The 26,094-nt window shown below is 31.7% G+C and overlaps 1 protein-coding gene across 1 annotated transcript in view; it reads right to left on the bottom strand.

Annotated features, from left to right (window-relative positions):
- The window catches only part of LOC129952918 (diencephalon/mesencephalon homeobox protein 1), a 103,081-nt gene that overhangs the window by 32,987 nt on the left and 44,000 nt on the right, over nucleotides 1–26,094 (bottom strand). The window contains exons 3-4 of the mRNA XM_056065893.1: nucleotides 15,331–15,422; nucleotides 15,142–15,243 (exon numbers count right to left, since the gene is read on the bottom strand). Of these exons, the coding sequence (XP_055921868.1) occupies nucleotides 15,142–15,243; nucleotides 15,331–15,422 (194 nt within the window). The remainder of the gene's footprint in view (nucleotides 1–15,141; nucleotides 15,244–15,330; nucleotides 15,423–26,094) is intronic.

The raw sequence follows: 26,094 nt of genomic DNA on the forward strand, positions 1-26,094 counted from the left end.
ACTTTGTTTAAACACTCAAAGTTGAAATTTTCAACTTGTTGTTTCCAACTAAATTTAAGATTTTCTCAACTCTCGAAAAATAATAGAAGTTGAAGATTCTGAGAATAGTTGAATACCCAACAAAAGAATAAGTTGGGACAATCCCTTTTGGACTTCGTTAGTGGTTCAACTTTTTGACAGGCCAAAAGTTACGATTAGAGCTAAGATCGATTGATTCCACCAAAATACTTTGGCAGTGAAACCTTCTTAGAAGAATTAGTACCACATTCCAATCGAGCTGAACTACTTGACTAAACAATATGTTGTCATTTTTGAACCATGAGTAGAGACTAGAGGGATGCTCTCATAAGGTTTAGCAACAAATTTGTAAATAAGAAGGTTTAACCTCTTCGAAAGATTGATTGATACATATCATCCCATTTAAGCCCAGCAGCGTTTCCTGCCTACGTTGCTTGTTAAACATTACAGTCATTGTGGTTTGAACAAAGAAAAGAAAACAAATGATTTGGTTTAACGGGTGCAAACCAATTATCCACTCGGATGACTCTGATGTGTATGCACAGTCTTTAAAAGTTCAATTCTCTAAAAGCCCACACCCTTTCCAAAAGAAAACAAGATTTTATTTTTATTATCCCTTTTCTAAGCAAAATTAGTCGAGGACAAATAAAAAAAAAAAACTATGTGTGTATGAAATTTCAGAAATTATCCCGAAGTAATTTTTTGATGTATGGTGCGCCAAATTGTTCGGTAGCTCATACACTGCCTCGAACCACCAACCTATTAAACATTCAAAGACTTAAGCCCTCGAGGCCAGCGCGCGACGGCGGTGTTGGCGAAAGGGGTTGATTTTTGTTGGTAATTGCATTTGGTCGAATAATCCTTTAATGCTGATGCAAGTTGATGGCTGTTTTAGTGGCAGCGGTAGCGGTAGCGGCAACAAGGCAATGATGTTGATGTTGATGGTGGATGGTGTATGGTGGATTCTAAGATCAGAAAAAGGGGTTAAGAGGAATATGCATATTCGCTCATAGTTAACACATCTGTTCATTCATTCCAGTTCAAGGCCTTGTTGGAGGGGTGAAACGCGCACCAGGTATCGGTGTACGTTTCATATCAACATTTGACTGTGGTTTGGGTGCAGCATCCCTTCAGGCTATGCGATTCGATTCTTCGATTGTGTAACAAGAAAAACACACATGTAATTATTTTCATGATCCTCTGGCGGGCTGATGAATTTGTTCTGAGCAAATTACCCAAACCACTTATCGTTTGTCAAGAGACGTTTATAGGTAGCTCTTTACCACCCCATTCCACTTCCACTCCACCCCTAGCAGAATTCTGTCATTATTTACAGATTAGTTTCTGTTTCATTATTTTGTTTATTTGGGTTTTATTGTGTGTGGTGTTTTTCAATAAACATTGTAAGTTATGTTGCAACTGTAACAGCGAGGCGACAATTGAGAACAACAGGAACAGAGATGGAAGTCGAGGCAGCATGGAAATGTCCTCGAGGCAAATAAGAAGCACTTCACTTTGTTTTGTGTGTGTGTCGATCATTAGAGCGGGAATTTTAAATTATTTTTGTATCCTTACTTTTTTCTGTTAAATTTTCTTGTTTGTTTGTTCATATGGATCGACTCGACAATGATGACGACAGGACTTTTAAATAAGGTTGAAATAACAGACATCATCAATGTACGAATATGGAAGGCATATAGCTTAAAGTTTGGAGGGTCCTTTAGCCATCATACCATCCAACCCTCTGAATAATTCAATTTCCGTGAAGTTCATTGAAATATGAAATTGTTATAACTCACTTTGGCCAGAAGCCCCCTTTATTGCCTTTCTCTCTCTCTCTCTCTGTCTGTGCCTGCCTATAAAGTGCCTATATAATATCTGCTTCAACCAGATATCACAACAAGCCAAAAATGCCTTTGAGGCTTCGCCTCCGCCCAGAAATGTCTTGAGATACAATAAATTTCTATACCATACCACTTTATTGTATAATATGATAGCGATATAGCTATGGGTATACACGCGGGGCTGTAAGTAGAGGGCGTACGCCATGTTTGCCATTAAGGGATCTCTTTTCCGTAATAAAGCGAGAGTTCTACCACCCTCTTCCCCCTTTCAGGACAAGTGGGTGTATCTGTATATATATAAAGAGCGAAAGAAAATCCAGGAAAGGTTTTATTTATTACAATGTGTATTCGGAGCGGATGGGGCGAATCCTTTTCAATTGTTTCGCTTTCGTCCTTTTTTTGTACCTTGTATTGTAGTCTGTGTATTTCTATATTGTATGTGAGTTGTGGAATAGCCAGAGGGGTAATTGTGGCTCCCATTAAAGTACATATATTCCAGGCAATGGAATCCTTAATAGAACAATTGAAATTATAGCTCTGATGATTACAAGGAAGAGTGGTAAGCAAGATGTTAGACATGTATATATGTTGGTGTATATTTGAGACACCAAACTTAGTCCTGCTCCTTCTCTCCTTATATCCTTTTATATACTTACACAAATAATATGGAAACATTCAATTTGTGTTTTGATTAGAAAATTTATAAATGTCTGATGGGAAAAAGGATGTACACACATATATTGTATATATTGCGGAAAACAAAATCATTGTTAGAGAAAATGATTGTCTCATTAGTTAAACAAATAATTTCAATTGTTATTGTTGTTCAAACCCACATATACTATATAAACCGAGGATACACATTATAATGAGATATTGTTTTGATAAATTTGCAAACAAATTGGATATGTTATTTCATTTGTTTGTTATTAGATGGAAAATTGTTTTCTATTAGGAAATACATACATACATATACATACATAAAGAATTTGTATGGATAAAGAAAAGGACATAGAGAAAAAGGATTCCTTTTTGTTGGATAAGAAAAGTTTGAATGTTATGAATTTACAATTGAGCGAAAATGAAATTGAAAATCTTTACACACATTGTGGAAATTTTGACGTATACTCATTTCATATCGAGGACCTCGAGGGTTCTTGGGCTTGACGATGTTGAAAAGTTTTTCAATCATTTTGTTAAGTTATTTTACATATATTTGAATACTATGTGTGCAACTGGTACACATAAAATAAATTTGGAAATTAATTTGTCGGTTTAATTTAATTTGTAAAAATGGGGTCCTTTGAATTTATTTTTTTTCGATATTGGTATTGGTTTGAAGGCTCAAGGTAAAAAGAAACGTAAGTTTCAAATTGAAAGTTGTTTTTTTAAATTCTTCCTCAAAAACCACATAAGGAAAAATGTTTTATCTATCTATTTGGTATACAAATTTTGAGGTCTTACAATGATCTGACATTTCTAAATATGTACATATATGAATTCGATTTTTTTCAAACGCTATGTTATAGGTTTGAGCTGTTTCTTCTTTTCCTCGAAATCGTATATAAAAGAATACACTTAACATTTATTCCCGCATAGTAGAATATATCCATAAATATTTACATAAAATATAAGAAGACAAGAAAAAAATAGATTTTTTGATTTTTCAACAAAAATTACCTTAAACGCATTTTTCTCAGAAGCACATCCTAAAAACTAATAGAGTGATATTTCTAAAATATTGACCACTTATTTTGTGCACCGTGTGAAACTAAGAACCGACACTTTAGTTCTTTGGTTAGTGCTTCCTATATTGAGAAACATAAGGTTTTTAATTCTGATGCTGGGTGGCTTCCATAAAAAATGTGAAATTTCAATATAGGGATTTAACTAGTTGAAACAATCATAAAATAAAAAAGTACGTATGTATACGTCTAAGTGTACCACTGATTTTTGTTGTTTTTTAAGTCTTTTAAATTACGGTATGGTACTTTGATTTTACTCGTAAAATAATATAGATAAAAGACTTTGTATATGTGGAAAAAATGCATCTTTGAATAATATATGTTTTTTGACAGTTTTCGGCAGTACTTTTTTTCTTTACTCTTTTTTTATAAAATTTATTGTTTCAACCCTTTACCCCTACAGTTATTTAAAAACAGCCACTTTTTAATTTTAAATATTAAAAAATCAGACTGAGATGTGATCCATATTGATATAAAAACGCAAAAACAAGCACTCAGTAGTTTTTTGAAATTAAGCAATTTTTGAATTTATTTATTTTTTGATTAATATCAAAAAACATCAATAAGATTTTTATAAAACTCGCCATGTTCTATTAAAATTCCTTAAGTCCAAGATTATGCATATGATCAAATTTAAATTTTGTAAAAACTTCTTGAGCTCTACGTTCCTTTATTATTACATTACTAGCGGCCCGTCCCGGCTTCGCACGGGTAGACATAAAAAGGTACAGATATTTAAGTTATAAGCATGCTAATAAAAATGACCATGAATCTCTAAATTAGAAAAAAATTGTTTGTCCTATTATTTCTCTTCGTAGCGTATACGATGAAAGACATTTTATGGCAAATTTTTTTACACCTCCAGTTGGTTTTAATAAGAATTTCTAAAGATTTCTATAGTAATCTATGTACTTCTAAATCTAGTCTATATAACTCAGTCATAATGTAGCTTACTTATGAAAAAAGAATTATTAAAATCGGTCCAGTACTTTTGAGTTTATTCGTTAGATACAAAAACGAAATCTTTCCTCTTTATTAGTGTAGATAAATAATTTTAACTTCGTACATATATTGATTTCAAATTTTAAATGCAAATATCTGAAAAAACGGATTTAGCGAGGATCAACAAAACAACGATACATTATGTCCAAGTCAATATTAATGTTTGTTTAAATTTATTACATTTTTATGATTTTTTTTATTGATAACCTAAAAATGGCAATTGATATGTATGTTCCTAAAGTTGAAATTAAAAGAAATTCTAAGCCACCTTGGTTCAATAAAAAGCTAAGTAACTTAAGCAATAGAAAAAACAAGGCTTATAAACGTTTACGGATAGCAGAAAATAAAGATGAACATCGTATTCTACTTCTTCAAATGCAATCTCTCCATCAAAGGCGCGTTAATAATGACTTAGTATTTTTTCATCAACTCATTAATGGTGAAATTGATGCACCTTATTTGCTATTTTGTGTACATTTGAATTACCGGGGCGGAACTCATCACCTGCGCACGTTTGATTTTATACATATTGACTTCCATAGAACTAACTATGGCAAGAATGAAGCTTTAAGTCGAATGAGCATTTTATATAATTTAAACTGTTAAATTTAAATAAGGTGGGATTAAAATCATTGTTTAGAACCAGTGCTACACTATCGTAATTTTTTGTTCTGTAATAGTTAAATGCTAATTATGTTTTGTATTTTGTGCGTGTGTTAGGCTATATTTGTATTATTTTTTACTAACAACTAACACATGCACTTATGATGAGTCTCTGATCGTAGTTTGACGCTTGCTATAAGCTTACTACTTTCTGAAATTCTGAAGTGTAAAAAAAAAAAAAAAAAATGAACTACAAAATATTTATATCCAATTGAAACGAGAATGCGATGTTCTTTACAAATTTTTAATTCAAAATTATATTTTATGACTTGAATCTAACCTCAACAAAAATAGTGAGTCATTCAAGAGTAAAAAAAAACGAATGCTATGCCCAGGTGTTTGAACTACCTTGGGTCAACAGTTTCAAATGTATCAAGTATTTGCGATTCCTTCGCACACTATTTTGAATTTAGTTACGCTTATTCGAATGTAAGTTCAGCATGGTCGGCCGAATACTTGTCTTTTGATTGTAAGACAGATATTGGTTATTTAGAAGTAAATATTTCTGAAATAGAAGATGGTCTCTTGACTTTAAATGATTACAATAAAGCAGGACCAGACGAAATTCCACCTATTGTTCTTAAAAAATCTTCTGCTTCTCTAGCTGAATCGCTTTTCCTAATTTTTAATAGCTCTTTGAAGAACGGCGCATTACTTCCATCATGGAAGAAATCATTTTTAAACCCTATCCACAAACCAGGGTCTAAACAACTATCGTCCGATTTGTAAATCGTCGTGTATTCCAAAACTTTTCGAGAAATTGATATATGAAAACTAACATTTTTGGTTTGTTGGATTTGGATTTAATTCTAAGTTTTTGAAATATGTAGTTGGAATCTTATTTAAGGGTGTAGTTCAATTTGTTTGCATTGACGAAGTTCTCTCAAAACCAATTTTGCTTTCATTTGGTGTACCCCAAGGTAGCCATCTTGGGCCCCTTCTTTCTCTAATTTTTAGTATTTTCCTCAATTCCAGTCAACTTCTTTTTGCCAGTGACTAAAAGCTTTTTCATTGCATACAATATATTAATGACTGTCACCTCTTATAAGACGATATTTCAAAACTATCCCAATAGTGCACGAAAAACCAATTATATTTAAATGTCGCTAAATGTCAACGTTTTTATTTTTGCCGCAACTTTTCTAAAATCATATTTGAATACAAAATTGAGGATCAAGTTCAAGAAAGAGTACAAGAGAAGAAAGATCTTGTTGTAGTTTTTGACCTAAACTTAACTTTGTTAAGAACATTGAATTTCTTGTAACTAAAGCAAATTCCATGTTCGGTTTTATCAAACGCAAAAGCATTTACTTTAAAGACCCTTTTACTCTCAAATCGATTTTTTCTTCATATTTAAGACCAATCTTGAAATACTGTTATGTAATCTGGAATCCTTTTTATAACATTCAATCTTAAAGAATTGAAATGGTCCACAAAAAAAATACAAGATTCACTATTCACATATTTGGGTGGAACATCGAAACTCCATCATACAAAACTAGATGCCAACTTTTAGCTATTCAATCACTTGAAAATAGACGTAAAATGTTTTCTGTTATGTTGATAAGTGATATTTTATCATATCATATTATCAAGTGCCCTTTTTTGTTGTCTTCAATAAATTTGTATACTCCATCGCGTCAACTTCGAATACGTATATTTTAAGTATTAATATTTAACTTAAGTTTATTTAATAAATTGTACACATGTAAATATTTATCTAGTAGTCTTATTGTAGATTTTTAAATCTTATATTAATGAATAAATCAATAAATTGTACTCAATTCGATACACAAATATTTTATAAAAATATGTTTTAAAGTTAAAGTTAAAAGTTAGCACAATATTTTGTATAGCTTGAAGTCAATATGTTTATTTTATTTTAACCCTAAATATCTCACGAACAAATAACGCTAGAGACTTCAACTAAATTGTATGTTATAAATTGTAACGTGATACAAAACAAATATATTTTTGGAAAAGAATCCAATTAACGGTTTTTATAAATCAAAAAACAACTAAAAAAATATTTGTCACGTCTAAAATTTTACGAACAAAGAATAATTTTATCACCAAAACAATTTTGTGTAACGAAGAATAACGTATTCAAAACCTGGAAAAATTTTGAGGAAAATCGAATCGACTGTTTTTTTATAAAAAAAATAAAAACCTTAAAAAAAAAATTAACAGAAGTTGGTAAAAAATGATTTTCGACTCAAATATCTCTTCAGAAATTTGAGATATTGGCTTCACACTAACTTTTTTTTATTAGAAATACAGAATTTAACATTTGATATAGTTTTGTGAAAAATCGATTTGATAGTTGATAGTTTTTTTTGAAATAAAATAAAAACCTAAAAAACAATAGTAAAACTTAGTTAAAATTTACTTTTGACTCAAATATTGTTTTCGATATTCTGTAATTTTTTTTATAAAAATCCGACAGTAATTTTTTTCTTAAAAAATAAAATCTTAAAAAATTAGTACAAACAATTGGTAAAAATTGTTGTGGGTCGCATTCCAGCCACTTTTTTAAAATTAGTTTTAAGAGAATATTTGTTGACGTATCATAAAGATTCATGGATTAAAGTTCTAGTTACTTTTAAAACATGAAAAGTTTAGTGCAATAATTTGAGGACACTACAAAATCAATCCTGATCAACATTTTTTGAATAAGAATATGAGGCATTAAATTACACTAGTTGACTAAGTTTTGTTCTTGGCAATTGAATTGTACTTTTCCAATAGTTGTTGATGGCCCTAATTATTATTTAATTAGATAGTTAAAATCAAAGTTTGGACTCGCAATCAGCTCTTAAAATTAACTTCAAAACATATTTTTGAAAACTATGAAAGCATTCAATTCAAGAATTGCTCGAAACTCTATAAAAAGTCCAATAAAGATTAATTTCAAATGAAAACTTTTAAAAGCTAAGTAAAATACTTAAATAATTTTAACTGTAGGAGACATTTGTACTTTGCAAAATCACCCCACAATTAAATGTTTTGGTATATGTTTTGCTTTAATTAAACCTTAAAACACCCGTTTTTGGTTGCCTTTAGCTTGTTTTTAAGTTGAATTATTTAAAAAACCCGATATGATAGAAAAAATTTAAGGCAAGATTCGAAATAAGGACAACTTAGTCCTTTAAAAAAGTTAAATTTTGTTTGTATGTCAGAAGAAAAAATCATAATTTTGTAGACCAGTGATATCTATTACCTAAAGGGTGATTTTTTTAAAGCTATATAGGAAAGTTTAAAAAAAAAACACATACAATTCAGAAAAAGACATGATATTATTATTTGAATCGATAGTACGGTCTATATAATTATGTGTTTGAAGATTATTTCATGCAAATGTTGACCTTGACTGAGCCTCAAATGGTCCATCCGCTTAGTCCAGTTTTTGCATACTTTTTCCAAAACATCGGTCGGTATCTCACCAATAAATGCTTCAATATTGTTTTCCAATGCGGCAATTGAAGCGGCCTTGTCTGTATAGTCATGAGCTTTAACATAGTCCCACAAAAAATAGTCTAAAGGCGTTAAATCAAACGAACTTGAAATAAAATGTTCACCGAACTCGCCTCTCAATAAGTCCATTGTTGGGCGTACTGTGTAGCATGTGGCACCGTCTTGTTGAAACCAAGTCAAGCTCTTGCAATTTGGGCAAAAAATAGTTGGATATCATCTCACGGTAGCGTTTAACATTCACAGTTAAGTTATGATTCGCATCATCTTTAAAGAAGTACGGTCCAACGATGCCACCAGCCCATAAGCCGCACCAAACTCTGACTTAGTCTGGATGCATTGGTATATCTCTTGCAATACTTTTGATAATAAAATTCAATAATTTGCAATTTGAAAGCGTTTCATTTATGATTTAATGTATATGACTTGTGTTCAATGTCTAGAAAGTAGCATTGCCCTCATGTATAACTAATAATTAATTTATCAGAACTTTCTCTCCTTAAAAATTTAAATCTTAAGTAGCAAATGTTTTTGAAAAAAAAAATGGAAAAGGATTAATCTTGGACAATATCGAATTACCTTACTTTTTCTTTCTTTTCGAATTCAAAAACAAGAATCCACCCCACAAAACAAGAAAAAAAATACACTTACAATATTATACAAATTAATTTCAATTGAATATCAAATTATTATCTTTGTCGAAGAAGAACTTAAAATAACGAAATGAACATTGAAAATTTCTTATATTTACCCACCAAAAAAACTAAAAAAAAAAGGCTAAAAAGGATCAAAAACCATCAAAAACGTATTTTTCCTTCAAGTTTCGAGTCTATCTGAATTATTAAATGTAAGTCGTCGTCCCCGTCGAGAATATTTCCCAACAAGATTATAAAATCTCCCGACTTTGTCTAAATTTCAACTCAACTCGACTCCAAAACTCGAAACGAAACCGAAATGGAAATGAAATTATAATGTCCATTTCTATTAAGGAAAATTAGATATTTTTTGTTTTTATATATTCCTTCGCATTCGTATCAAAAAAAATAAAATATAACGTAATATAAATCTTCTTGGGGATTTTTTATTTTATTTCATTTCATTCAAACCGCGTTTGGCCATATTATAGACTCGTTCTTCCTTCCGCCCTCCTATTTTGCCCCATCTCAAGGTATATGGAAGAAAAAACCATTTTGAACAATTTAGATTGGTGTCAAGTTTCAAGAGCGTGTGCGCGTCCCTGCCAAGCCAAATGGATGTGGCAGGGCAGGAGACTAAAGGATGTTTTTTTTCCTTATATATTTCGTATTTTGGTTTGTTACCAGTACTTTTTTACCCTCGTCAAGGAGGCGAACTTTCGAAAGACGTGGAGGTATCAGACTAAAAGAAAAACCTCATTGAATTTTATTAAATCCCCTTTTAGACGAATTGAAAAATAAAAGTAAAAATATATATGAAAAGCCACATCTCAAAAATATTACTGAGGTGCGGTAGAAGGAGAGTGGTAAGCGGCACAGCGTCCTGAGACAGGACATCATCTTATAGTTAATTTGATAAGGAGGCTTTTGTGGTTTTTGCAGATTGTGACAGGAGTCAAAAATAATTTGGAACACTTTGAATTATATAGGTTTTTGGATCTGGATTTCAGGAGGACCTGATGCTATGATCGGGGGGTCACATGTGTTTCCGAAAGAGAGAGTGTCGGTGGCTTGACACGTGCACGTGTATCAAGTGTCAAACTTTTTTTAATTCTCGAGACTTTAACTTTTCTATTTTTTATTTGTTGGTATTCAGTAACGTGCAAAACTAATTTTATAAAACGAGAAAAATTGTCAATCTTTTGTTCCGTCGTCGTTATCGTCGGTCGTTGGTAGCGTTCCGTCAACCGTCGCGTCGTCGTCGTCTTCTTTCTTTTTTATATATTTCTTGGGTGAAGTTTGGTGGGAAAATACCGGAAAATTATACTCGTAAACATGACAAAGGGTAGTTGGGCTGCATAGAGAGTGTAAAACGACAGCAGTGTTTTTATTCTAGCAATTAATTCGTGAGAATTAATGCAAAATTTATTGTTTAATTACCACATGCGCTTCTGTTGCACCCTTCTATCGTTATTCGTCGCCTGTAAGAAATATAATATAATGACGGCAGCAGACGGAACGGTTTTTTGAGAACAATGCCCGACGACTACGACGACGACGCTTATAAATGAAAATATTGCATTTGTTTTATGCTGAATGATGACGATGAAAGTTATACACGGAAATACCAACAATTAGTTGAAGAGGGCCCATGGCTGAAGAGGGCTCTTGGGTGTGTGGTAAGTTTCATTTTGAAACTTATTTCCCGGGATACGTTTTCGAGTGTTTTATGTTTTTGTTTTTATAAAAATGTTACACTGAAGTTTTTCGTTTTTTTCAATTGCATATCATTGTTTTAGTAAAACAAACTTCTGGGACTCAATACTCGTACTTAACATATAACGGGTTAATTGTGTTGCTTAATCAGAATTTAACGAAACCACCTTAAGAGCAGACTTAAATTTAAAATAAAAAAATACTACTTATAAAATCCTTAAGGCCTCACGTCGTCGTCGTCGTTGTAGTTGTCGGTATAACGTCTCTTGTGTTTTGTAATTGCTCCGGAAATACGGTAAATGGGTACTCTACGTCATATGTCGTTCTTGTTAGTTCCCATTATGCACGTTAGGGGTAAGCTTCCTCGTTTGGTGATAATTTTTCTTCTTGATGCTAAGGTTTTCACTCTCTTTTTCCCTCTTTAGTTGCCTACTTGCTTTTCACACATTGCTATAAGCTTATCCATCCACATATGTGAGAAAAAATGGAAATGAGGCAATTGCCACATTTTCAAGACCACTTTAAGTTTTGCAAGTCGGGGGGAAGTATCCACTAATTGGATAGTTCCTTAGAAAATTTGCAGCTTTTGCTGTGATTTGTGTTTTTGCTTGTCAAAGAGCTAAGAGCAGCTCAAAAAAAAAATTACATTGCGGTGATTATTATTATTTTTTATTAAAGCGGTTATATTCTAACACCACGACTGCATTAGCATCAGAATCAGCATCAAAAGTGCCACAATACTTGTATAATAGCTTATAACAAATGTAAAATTGTGCTAATTGGTTTGTTAATGCCAAAGAGTCTTTTTTTGTTCTTTAAAACGTTGTGTGGGTGATGAAGTGCATAATATAAGAACACTTTTTAAAATGTTTCCTTTTTTTGAAGAAGAAGAAGAACTCATTGAGTTAATGAATTCGGTTTTGTTTGATCAAAGTATCTAAGAATTTTATTTTTGAATTTTTGAATATTTCATCAATTTAATGTTTTTGGACTTGATACAATTTAAATGGCAAAATTTACGATTGAAATTCTTTACTTTCCAATAGTTGGTCAAAATTTTTCATTGCTTTTATGTTTATAGTAAAGAATGAAAAATAAATTGTAAAAATAAAAACCAACAGATTTTGTTTAAATTAAACAAAACGGAAAATATCAATTATTTTGCATTGTGAAAAATAAGAAAATTCGAATTTGATAGTTTGATTGTTAAATACAAATGTACTTAACCTTGATATTAGACTCGAATTTTTCAGCTATTGGTAGAGATATTGACAGTTTTCAGAAAAATAAAAACCTACAAAAAATACTGCAAATTACTCTGGACATAAAATATCAGAAATAAAAAACAGAAATCAAACTTACTTTGACTTATTTGAAATTTTGTTGTTACAATCTCAATATTTTTTTTTTAGAAAAATCCAATTTGTAAAAACCAACAAAAATTAAAAATTATTTATCTTTAAGTTATGGTCCTTGATTTTTCAACCTTTTCCAATTCACTGCTCAGATCATACCTCAAAAACCACTTATACAGAGTTGATTACCGGATCACAATCTTCGATCCCATTTTTGCAAACTGAGGAATAGCTCAAGGGAGATACCTTGGTCCTTACCTATTTCTCTTAAATATAAACTTAGTTATTAAAGTCATTTACTATTCAACTGTCTCTATTAACACTGTTGACATGTTAAGTAAAAAGTTTATTTCTACTACCTCTGATTTTATGTTAGGTTAGGTTAGGTTATAGTGGCTGTCCAAGATGGAAACGGACACACTTAGGCCAGTTTAATGGCCCATTGTGATACCACATGAATCTTGAGGCTTCCTCCTATGCTCAATTTAACCAGCTTGAGCCCCTTACGAAACGTGAGAGGCTGATTATACCGATATGATTTAGATCGTTAAGATCGTTAAAGAAGAATTCTCCTAGGTAATTCTTGCGTTTTCGAGCTAGAGCAGGGCATGTGCAGAGAAGATGAAGAACCGTTTCTTCCTCTTCCTCGTCCATACAGCTTCTGCAAAAGTCATTTGAGAATACGCCTAGTCTCGTGGGGTGCTTTCCTATTAGATCGATCTGCTTAGAGACAGCAAGCACCTTAAACGTTTTAAATCCAGAGTTGGCCAGATGTTTTTTGTGACTGACACGTGGTGATGTTGTTCCACCTGGTGCCTGCCTTCCTCACAGCGTCTTGTATTGGCAGCAGTTTACAAGTAGCGATTGGTATGCCAGTACTTGCCAAACGTGGTAAGATGGGCTGTACTGTACCGTTCCTGACGAGTTCATCTGCCTTACAGTTTTACCTGGAACGTCTCTACGGCACCTAGCAAAGGTGAATATTAAACTGTTGTGCCATCTCCATTAGAGATGATTGATAGTTATGGACTGTTATAGAGTTTGTAGAGACAGAGAGATTTGATAGCGGCCTGGCTATCTGAGAAAATACGGATATCAGATGTTGATATCACCTGATTTTATGTACTCTTGAATCATTTCAAACTTAGTGAAACAAGAATTTTAATGTTGCAATATGCCAATTCATAAAATTCAGAACTAACAACCAGCACGATGAAACCATTAATTCTGTCTATTCTATTCGCGATTCAGGAATAATTTTCAACACTAAGTTACGTTTTCGAGTTCATTTTGATGACATTGTCTAAAAAATTCTCGAGAATCTATTGCATTAAATCCATCTACAAAACTTTTGCTAGAATCCGCCAGTTCCCATCAAAACTCTCACTCTCAAATTTGCACTCCGCGATATTACTTGGGGTGATAATCTATATTGTTATCAACTTATCAAGATCGTTTAAAATTTACTGATCTGCAAACCCTTAAAAGGAATGCCCCTTAGTCGCTTATATTCCCTTTCTACACCAACTTTTAGCAGTGACTATTCATTCACTAATTCTTTTGGAAAACCCATCTTGAAAATGCAGATCTTAACTAACAATTCACATAACCCCTTTGGCTTCCATATCAATCCGTTCCTAATCCAGCAATCTCCAAAACTTGGTCTAAGATTTGTTTAAAAGTTTTTCTCTTTTTTATGGATGGGACTACGGGGCCCAAACCTGTTCATAAAATAAAACTTAGAAAACTAGATTTAAGTCTTACTTTAAGTCAATTTAAGATAAACACACAACTAAAAACTTCTAAACGTTGACTTTCTACTAAATGTTTTTGATAGTTTTCAAAACTTAAAAGAAAATTGAAATAACAATTTTTTACGGAAAGTGTAGGTTTTAAATTTTAGTTGACATAGAACGTTGATTTATTGGACTCTCGAAGAACTAGGCTTAGCAACGTTTTTACTTCCATAAACGACTTGATTTTCAGGTAATATGCTTGTATTTGAATTGATATCTTTCAAATATAAACCGAGATTTCTTAGATCAAGTTTTTATTGATTTAAATACTTTGTCAGGGAATTAGCCTTTAAAGTACTTAAAGAACTTAGTTTTTTTACATAATTTAAAGTCCTAACAAAAACACTATTTTGCTGATTTAACTTCTCCAATATATCTCAAAAAACAAAACAGCTTAAACTTACATTTTTCATTATATACTCTTTTAAGTTCTTTAAGTATCATTTCAAAACTGCGCATCCCACCTTTTTTTTTTTTAATAAATACAGAATTTTCCAAAAATTTCACAAACATTTTCAAAACAAATTTTCAGTTATTAAATTTGTTGACTTTATTTAAATAAAACAAATATTATTAGACTGGTTTCAAGCCCCGAAGATTTCGGACGTAAGGCTCAAACTCCAATTTTTGATTTACAGATTTCAAGTTGAAGAAATTATAATAAGGCTCATTACAATTTGTATCATTACAAAAAAGATTATTTACAAGTTTTAAAAGGTACTAATGAGAAGTTTTCGCAGTTTGGCTATTTGGCTAGAAAATGCTTAAAAATTTTCTAGAGCTTCTATTTTTTGCCAAAAAATTTCGATTTACTTCTTTGAAAATTATCATTTTTAAAATCCAGCTGATAACGAATATTTGCCTTACTTATGACTATATTTATCATTATCACTCACCTGAACACGAGCTTCTGTCAAATTTATTTTCATTGCCAAATCCTCGCGGGTGAACACATCTGGATAATGAGTTTGGGCAAATGCAGTCTCCAATTCTTCAAGCTAAAGAAACAAATTTAAAAAAGAAAACATTAAAATATCAGGCTTGTCTTTAAGTTATAGAAAAAGTTTTGAACAAAATTTGCTCACCTGCTGCAATGTAAATGTAGTCCGATTTCTTCGCTGCTTCCGCCGAACAAAAGTTTCATCGTGAATAGCAGGATGGTAGGAATAACTTGTATCTGAACAATGAAAAAAAACGAAAAATACAAAACATACATTAAGCTTCTTATAATGGACTTTCCAACTCCCTTACATTCATTTATAATATGTTAATTTCAAAAAAACCTGAGCCTGAGCTTCGGAACAACGCTTGACCAAATTAAGAACTTAAGAGAAGATTTTCTACCCTTTTTTGTGTAATCTGTAATCCCTGGCTCCTATGAGATTTTTACTTACAAATTGTCAAAAGCACAATAAAAAAAAGTCCTTACATCCGTTACATGGTTTTTCATTTTAGAACATCAAAATGAAAACCCAGTTGGTTTACCTAATTATTTCATCATCATGAGCCAATGTTAAACTTATTACTCTTGTACAAGAATACGAAGTCAGGACTCTTAATCATCCCTTCAAGCATTTTGGAAAAGTGAAAGTCATAGTCGTCGTTCGTCATCATGGATGATGACGATGATGATGGCCATCAATATTAAAAATTCCAAAACTTCTGACATACCCTTTCAACAAAAGGTCGGATTCTTAAATTCTCTGGAAATTAATTTTCAAATTCGCCTAAATAATTAATTAGCACAAGCAAATTACAAAATTCAATTGTTAACAGAGTTCTTGTTGTTGTTGTTGTTGCTGTTGCTGCCTTGGTATGCCTTTTTATTATACCGAATAGTATATAGATAGAATGTGAGTACGCTATATAATAGCGTCTTCCCTTTCTCTCTCTTAGTAAAAGAGTATCTTGAGTGAAGGTATACTTTTGGTAATCGGATTTAGTTATTACGTATTTATTGGATTCAGGAGGGCAAATGTTTACAAATTATTTTCTGTTTTATTTTATTGAAAGAAGAAATAAAGGTTAGGCATGAAAAGTCCAAGAATCTGTGTGTTAGTAAAAGTTTGAACAATTGGTAGACCTTTATTAGCTAAAACTTTAAGTTCTGTATATATTAAATTGCATACAATTTGAAATTTGTGTCTTCGCCTAAAAAAATTTGTATTAAAACTTTTAACCCATTCATATATAACTCAAACATACGTAAAATAAGGTAAAGTTGCCAAAAATTAATGATATTTTCTAGAATTATCGAAAATAAGTCTCTTATTGCATTTCTTGAGATGCAATGCGTTGTATTTATATGGTGATTAATTTGTTTCTCATGATGGTATGAAAGTCAAGTCTACATTTTTGTGAAGCATCATTTCGTCATTTTTTTCATATTTTTGACATTTTGTTACAAAACATGAGGGAAATATTTTCTGACAAAAGGTTTCTTCTAAGATATGTTTTGGTATCTATACACTTTACCCATGAATTTATATCAGAAAGGAATTTAGAAGAATTTTAAGGTTTAAATTAATTTAATAAATATCCTATAAAAAAGCCCTTTAAAACTTCGACTTAATACCTTTTTGAAATAAGACAAACTATGATGAAGAATTTTAAAAAGTATGTAATCGAAAGTTCAAGTTTAGGAAACATTCGAAACGGATTTTCATAAAGGAGTTAAGACGTTTTTATAAAACAATTTCTTTTAAAATGAAAATTTGCAGACGATAACATGATTGGTTTTCTACAAAATTGTCGCGTCGAAAAAAAAATACCAATTTGTTGTTTCCTGTAGGTTTGTATTTTCTTATCAAATAACTTTTTAGATTGTTTAGTTCCGAAAATTTGATGAAAAAAAACATGAATAGAATTTTGCACAAATTTTATTGGAGTCTTTAGTTTTAATTTCTGGTTAGATATTGTAGCAAAATCAATTTTGTCACACCGACAATATCTTTTTGTTTCGATTTTGAAGCATGTCCCAAACAAAAAGATGTAAGGACAAGTATAAGCATTTCTAGAAAAACGAGATACTAGAGATTTAAAAAAAAATTAGAAGTTTTAAAATATTCAATATAACAATTTAACCAGTTATAATAACTTCTTAATCTTATTCCTATCATTTAAGAACGGAGTCAGAGATAGAAAAGGGTCACAAGCACCTTTTCAACAAAAAAAATAGCGTCTTCAAAAAAGAACTATTCTTTAATTCTGTAAAATATGTTCCAAGTACAGGGTCCAGCAAAAAAACCTCCCGTATTTTTAGACGTTTATATTTATAGATAAAATGTTATTCCGGGTATAGATAGATAGAGGTCTACGTGCCGTTTTTAGTAATCATATTGGCGTGGCATGGTGAGCATCGCGCATTTGTCGTAGAGGAATATATCCGTAATGGTGGTTTTGCGATTATCATCGGGTACTGTTAATAAACAAAATTTCAACGACCACTTCACAGCCTTTATGTGACAGTTTAGTGTGCTGTTGCTGAATTTGGTGTGTTAGGTCTATATTTTTTCGAAGAAAATGGGCAAAAAGTAACAGTTAATGCGGATCGCTATTGTCACATGATTGAGACCTTCCTCCAACCCAACTTAAATCAGTTTACTAGGAATCACAAAGAAGTCTGGTTCTAACAAGATGGAGACACAGCACACACTTCACGGCGTTCCCTAACCATTTTTAGAGAGATGTTTATAGGGCATCTTCTTTCCTTTCCACCAAGGTCCCCCGATTTATCACCTTGTGATTCTTTTCTTTGGGGACATTTAAAGGCCAAAGTCTACACTCATCGCCCAACATCTTTGGAAGCACTAAAGGAGGCAATCACTCAGGAAGTGGCAGCCATTACACCACATATGATTCTACGAGCAATGAAAAAAATCCGGGAAAGGCTTAGTGAATATATTAATAATAGAGGAATATTTAACGGATATAATGTTTAAAACTAAATAATTATTTTATTTAATGTAAAATGGCATAATATTTAATTTAAAAAATTCATCAAATTTGTTTGTTAAATTGTGAATTTATTCGTCATTGCCATTTAAAGTATGGGAGATCTTTTTGCCGGGCCCTGTATTAGTTAGAACTCGCTTTTTCTGGTACCACAAACACGATAGTTGAAACTGAAATCAGCTACAATTAAATCTGTTTGACAATGTTTCTTAAAAAGAGGCTGGGATGCGACCCACATAGTCCAGGAGGCGGCGGTCAAAGTGCCTACCTCATCGAGTCAATGAAAAATTTGGTCATTAATGAATGGTAAATGACACGACGATTACAAAACCGCTGGTCGGACAGACTTTTTCCGGGCCTTTTGGCCGCAAAATGGCCACTTCCGGTCGCGTTTTTTGGTGTTGGGGTATACCATCAAGTCAATGGAAAATTAAAATAGTAGTTGGTAGAGATCTGGTGGTAGATTTAAAATCATTTGGTCGGACAGACACAATCCGGGACAAACCATTTGTCCGACCATCTCAAAAAACGGTATTTTTGGTGTTGACCTACCTCATCGGATCAATGGAAAAATGGGGTATCAAATGAAAGCTTGGACCGTCTACTTCAAGAACCTACTGGTCGGACAAACTTTTCATGGGCCAAACAAACGTCCGACCGCCTTTTCCCCAAAAAAATGCTTTCATCTTTTTTCATCTTTTTTCAACTCAATATCAAAAATTTTTAAGTCAAATAAGTAAAAATTTGTATCAGATAAAAGTTAACACTGTCACCTAAATAAATTATATAACAAAAGTTCTAAAAAAAATTACAAAAAGCCATAACAAAATCTATTTCATAATTTTTTTTTCTCAGGAAATTGCATTTTTTTATAAATTAAATAAATGACATACTTACCGCCGAACTATCTACTTCCAGCAGGGAAAAGTTAATCCAACTTATTAATTAAATGTTACACATATGTATGTACATATGTCTATATAGGGATTATTTACTTTATTTTTCAAACATAAGATGAATTCATTTTTTTTTCAAAAAAGATATAAAATAAACATATTATCACATATCAATACATAGAATAAATAATAAAATTATTCTTATATCAAAGAAATTATTGAACTACAATTAAATTAATAAAAATTAAGAAATATTGTCTTCATCAGAATCTTCCTCACTCAAATATTCTATTCTTCTTCTTCTTCATTGTCTTTTAAAATAATATCATCAACATTAAGCGGGGTGGGATCCCCTTTGAAACCAAAGTGGTATTAACTTTTCATCTTTCAATACCCACCCAATTCTTCTGCCCTCAGTTTGATGAAGTGTGCTTCTGTGGCATTAGTCCACATAGAACTTACAAAAATTGTTCTTTTAATTTTTTTATTGAGTGATTTAAAACATGGGGGTATCAAGCTAGAGTCAAAGTTTTGTATGTTTTTTAAAAAAAATTACCTACCGACGTATTTTTAGGAGCATATATGTTTTGAAATCTTGCTTCATTTACACTTTTGCGGTTCCGTAGACCATACATATTATGTAAAGTAAAGTTTTGAATAACTTCTGTATCTTTTTCCAGTAAAAGATCAGTGTTTTTACTCAATGCTTCAAAGGCAGCTTGATAACAACCAATTTTTTGAAGGATATCTAGAGGTTTAGATTTTCCTTTTCTAAAAAAAACTGGCAGTATAGTCGCAACCTGTAAAAGCATGAAATGCTGGTAGCGCAGCACATAAACTCACTCCCAATGTCAAAGCTAGTTGCTTACAGTTAGTGCAATTGAAATTATTTCTTTTCGAGCTGCCACTTGCTAACCAAATCTCTAAGTCCTTAAATTTGTGCATATTCCCCAGTAAAACAACGATTGTATGTCTGTGTCAGATGCTCGAACCATAATGTTGGAATTAGGTTTTGATTTGCTTATATGGTAAATTAATCTGGTATCGGCTTCTTCATGGCTACAACTATATTCATTCATTCATTAGGTGATCACCAGAGAATGAAGTTCTCCAAACGGGAAAAGAGTTTGTTTTTAAAAATATTTACTTCACCTCAATCAGAAACGTTTACTAAATGTATTAATTGAAAATCAAATTTTAAAGGTAATAGAGCTTAAATAAAAAACAAAAATCTCTGTGATAAGAATGTTTAAACCATTTCGCCTTAAACCGCAAAATACCTTAAGCCGATCATGATATGCATTTGGCGTGTACTTTAAATATCATTTTTTATTGCTTTGACCATTTACAAAAACAATATTGTTCTTACATTTGATTTTACGTCAGGCGCATTTATATAATTTCTTTTTAAAGTAATCTTACGGTAACAATTTGTATGGTAGCCACACAAATCATTAGAATCAGGTAATAATTCAATATCGCCGTACTTAAAACCCTTCAGTTTTCGAATCAATAAAGCATCAATACTTTTTTTAAGTATTTCGTCTGTAAAATTAATAATTTTTGGAAAATCTTCCCCATAAACAAAACACTTTTTAACTTTTAATGCCATAATATCAGAAATTAACACAAAACAAAATATTGATTATAATTCAAACAATTTTATTTTATTTCTTCCACACTTAAAATGAGTCCACTCAAACTTTCTACCAAAAGTGTAACAATTGTAAAAATGAATTGTTTAAGCGGTCAGCAGGGAAAAAAAGGATTTAAAATTAACAGTAAGTTCTCATACAAATTAAGGCCACTTACATAATCCGTGCAAATTTTGGTATCGGTCCACAGGAAATCCCATTATTTATTATGTATTTACATATCATCTTGGTTTGTTTAAAGAAAAAAACTTGCCAGAAAATGTGTTGAAAAAAAATTGTTTGATATTATGTTTATTTTATATCTTTTTTGAAAAAAAATGAATTTATCTTATGTTTGAAAAATAAAGTAAATAATCCCTATATAGACATATGTACATACATATGTGTAACATTTAATTAATAAGTTGGATTAACTTTTCCCTGCTGGAAGTAGATAGTTCGGCGGTAAGTATGTCATTTATTTAATTTATAAAAAAATGCAATTTCCTGAGAAAAAAAAATTATGAAATAGATTTTGTTATGGCTTTTTGTAATTTTTTTTAGAACTTTTGTTATATAATTTATTTAGGTGACAGTGTTAACTTTTATCTGATACAAATTTTTACTTATTTGACTTAAAAATTTTTGATATTGAGTTGAAAAAAGATGAAAAAAGATGAAAGCATTTTTTTGGGGAAAAGGCGGTCGGACGTTTGTTTGGCCCATGAAAAGTTTGTCCGACCAGTAGATTCTTGAAGTAGACGGTCCAAGCTTTCATTTGATACCCCATTTTTCCATTGATCCGATGAGGTAGGTCAACACCAAAAATACCGTTTTTTGAGATGGTCGGACAAATGGTTTGTCCCGGATTGTGTCTGTCCGACCAAATGATTTTAAATCTACCACCAGATCTCTACCAACTACTATTTTAATTTTCCATTGACCTGATGGTATACCCCAACACCAAAAAACGCGACCGGAAGTGGCCATTTTGCGGCCAAAAGGCCCGGAAAAAGTCTGTCCGACCAGCGGTTTTGTAATCGTCGTGTCATTTACCATTCATTAATGACCAAATTTTCCATTGACTCGATGAGGTAGGCACTTTGACCGCCGCCTCCCATACTACTATGGGAAGTTAAAAATTTTTAAAAAATATAAAATAAGTAAAATTGAAATCCATTCAAAATAAAAATTAGAGTTCTTAAATTCTGAAAAATCACAGCGTTTTCAACAATTCTTCTAGGTTAAGCGGTGTTGTTTGAATGCGACAAGAGACAATCGTTTGAAGACAGAAGTAATTTCAATTATATTAAATGACGATTACATAATTTTGAAATAAATTTGGCTTTCGGGAAGTTTCAGCTTTTACATTATATTTAAGAAAACTTAAACTTGAAATTTAAAACGATTTTTTAGCACAAAAAATGTTTTGCAAAACCTTCAAGACAATATTTGGACTGTGCTTCGGTTCATAAAAACATCAGTTTTATTCAACCAATATTTGAAAACTGCCTTAAGCAAAGAAATGTAGACTGCAGCTATAGCTGTAATCCACATCAACAAAATCCAAAGAAAAAAAAATGATATTTTATACAATGCCAACGACAATCAGCTAAACTGTTTATTGACTGATGTGATATTTATTATTTATTTATGATATTTCAGTGAAAAGGATTTTGAAAAATAATCGAAGGTATAAACACGATGGAAAGATAGAACCCTGTAATCAAATTTATTTAGACCTCAATTTCATTTTATTCGTTTTCGGGAACCTCACTAATTGTCTTATATAAATTTATTCTAACAAAAGTACGCTGGTGAAAAATATGAGAACTGTTGTTAAAAACACTGAGTTGTAAATATAAAATGAATGCATACAATTTGAAATCCTAATTCAGTGTCAAAATTAAAAGTAGACCATTTTTAGACGTATTAGAAATTACCTGTCAAATAATTTGTGAAATTGAATCAGGGACAGGCAATGAGAAGAAATGTGGGGGTAATAGTATTTTGTTAGAAGGACTACTTATCTGGCATTGGCCAGGCTTCTAGAACAGATTAGGATGAAAGTGTAGAAATTGAGAGTAAGAAAATCATCACACAAAAATTGCTTGCCTACACTATTTCTGACGATATTTTGATATTCGATTTTCTCAACAAAAACTAATTCTTTTGTAAATAATTTTAATTAGTCATTCTATTTAACCTCAAAAATTGTTTTTTGCTTTGAAATTTTTAAAGTTTTCAAAAACTAAAAATTTGAATAAACTAGGTAAATAAGTTTTATCGTATTTTTACAAACCCTCATCCCATTTGTGTCAAAATGGAACTTTAATAGGTTTATTTCATACATTCCAATAATAACTCAAATAAGTCTTAATCCGCTAAAGGTTCAACCACAAGTGCTTTCTTTTCAAAAAACAACTACCAACCCTTGTATGTTCTACAAGCAAGAAAACCAAAAAAAGAATTAAAAAAACATCAAAAAGTGTTTTAGTCGTCTAAATTATAATCCGATAATTCGACAACTCACATCAACCCTTATGTACTTAAATAGCTGCTACTTGCATCTACTATCTCTACAAGTTTTATAAGATTAAACATAACATTATATTTGAACACATGTCTTTGTCTCCTATCAACACCACAGCTTTAGTCTTGTCCTCGTCATCATCATCATAATCATTATCATCTCGCTCATCCTTCGAATTAAGTCAATTCATTTCAGTTCGACCAACATCAAGAACTACTCAAGGTGGAATAAACATCACCATTACATTTACCACCATCTATCGTAATCATTTTGATCATTATTACTATCATCATCATCATCTCAAGCCATCAGGACCCATCATCACAGAGTAGCGGTATATTGAGTAAATCCAGATCCACCTTCCTACTACATTTTGTTGTTGATGATTATCGTTACATAAAGGAAGTAATTCAATTTGCAGACAGTTGGTATAACCATCATTAAAGGATTTCCATTCGGCAACCCTCCCAAAGGATAATTGAATTTCCATACTCACTGCTGATGGTTATAATGGTGATGGCGAGTTCAAATAAGAAAGATTCATCCAGAGAATCAGAGAATCGAGAATCAATCCTTCGTCCTTCTCCTTGTTGTGTGGGTATAAATGTGTTTGGATTCGAAGGACGAAGAAGAGAGACGAAGGGGACTTTTCGTCGTCGTATCGAATGTCACGATTCACACGATGTTCTCTGCTTTGCAGACTCCCATCAGTCTCCATATACAACTTACCCACTTACACACAAACACAAAGCTAAAAGTCCTTGCCGAGGACTTAGGCCAAAACTAATATAACGCTCGTTATGAAAATTGCTTGTAATCTTGTTGTAGAGCTCGGGATGAGTGGCTGCTGGTGCTGGAGATGCTTCTTCTTTCTCTCTGAGGTGGTGGTAATAATTGAAGTGACTATGACTTCACTATACATAGCTAGACACTCTAAAAAAGGGATGCTCTTGCTCATAGGGTTGAACTCTCACTCACCCTCTCCCAAAATATCCTTCCATACACACACACAGATAGAGAGTGTATAGAAAAAAGGTAGGTATTTTAAGTCTAGCAACTTCTTTGACTTATTTTTTATTCTTTTTATGAATTTTAATATTGGGATATGCAAATTTTGAAATATTACTGTAAAAATGTTTGCTCTTTTTTTGATTCTTTTTTTCGGGTGTTCATTTTAGTGTGTATACCGTTGGAAGACCCTTCAACACGGTGCTGATGAGTATCACTTTCATTCACCCTTTCCCATATTTTCAACTCACTGCATATCCTCGAAGGATATAAAGATCCACCATCGCCTTTCAGAGAGACTGATGTCGTCTGTTTTGAGATTGTGATAAGGAGAAGAGGGCAGGGAGTAGTAGGAACGATGAATAAAATGTTTTAAGTGTCACATTTTCGATAGCAAATTGAATTTGACATAATCGGGGCATTTGAGTCTTTTTTATTTTTGGTATAGGTTTTCGAACCCTTCTCACCTCATCTTGTTTGTCTCGCTTCGAAGAGAAGCGAGTCCTTAAAAAAATTTAATTTTAAATGTAAATCAAGTTTTCTTTGATTTTTGATAGTAGATACTTTATTCTTTGAGATTATTTGATGGAAGGAGATGTATTTTGATTTTGTTTTATTGGAGAAGGATAAGTGATTTCTTTATTTATGATAATTTGATATATGAGAGATATAACCTTTACACCTTTGGAGTATTTTATAATCCTGTAGACATTCTTGCATGTTAAGTGATGAGATTAGAGTGATAAGGTGGCCAGAGTTGTTTTATATTTGGCATGAGTTGATTTATGAAAGGTGATGTCTCTCTGTAATGAATTTTGGAATAAGAATAAGTCGAGTGTTTTGAAGGTTAGAAAGCCTGCATTATGCATCTGGTAATGACCGAGAACCAAACTAAAAAGTAAGGGAAAAAAGAAGGAACTCTTTGTCATAGTTTCAAGAACGTAGAAAACATAGCACGGCAAAATTGGAATTGATGCCACAAATAATTCACGACTAATTAACAACAAATAATGAGTTAGTTATTAGAATTAAAAATAAGATTTTTGTATTCATTTTTTAGGCGAAAAAAAACATAGAAAACATAGCACGATGAGTTCGAAATGTATGCAAATAATTCACGACTTGCAAACAGAAAATTATTAGTCACCAATTATTAAATAAAAGACCCTTACACTGTATTTCAGTGATTGCTCTACAAAGTTAACATATATGTAGCTTTGAGACTAAAAAATCATAGAAAACATTGCAGAACTTCATATGGATTGTTCACAACAATAATTTACCAAAAATTTGTTTTGTTGGCCAACCTGTTTTGTAAAATGATAATGTAGCCAAAAAACATAGAAAACATTGCAATCTTAAAACTATCACGACTACTTCACAATTTATTTAAGGCATTTAATTTACTACTTTAGTGGAACGACGAGACATTTTGGAATCGCTTTATATCAATGTGGTTAAAACACTTAATAAACATAGAAAGGCATAGGAAGTCAAATTTGTGACAACTTTAAAAAGCAAATTATCATCCCAGATGAATTCATGATAAGGCCACACTTTTTTTGGGCGTTGCTTAACTCAATTGATATTAATGTAGCAAAAACATAGAAAATATTACAAGGCTTAATTTCAATCCCACAACAAATTCATGTCTTTAATAAAAGAAAAACTATTTGGTGGTCAATTATTCAAGATTAAACCGACTTTAAAATAATTTCCTTAGCGATACTTTGCTCAATTCACATCAATATAGGAAAAAACATAGAAAATATTACAATCTAAAAACTATCACGACTAATTCACGATTTATTAACAGCAAATAAT

Source organism: Eupeodes corollae, chromosome 3, assembly GCF_945859685.1.
Source record: "Eupeodes corollae chromosome 3, idEupCoro1.1, whole genome shotgun sequence".
NCBI classification, from domain to species: Eukaryota; Metazoa; Arthropoda; class Insecta; order Diptera; family Syrphidae; genus Eupeodes; species Eupeodes corollae.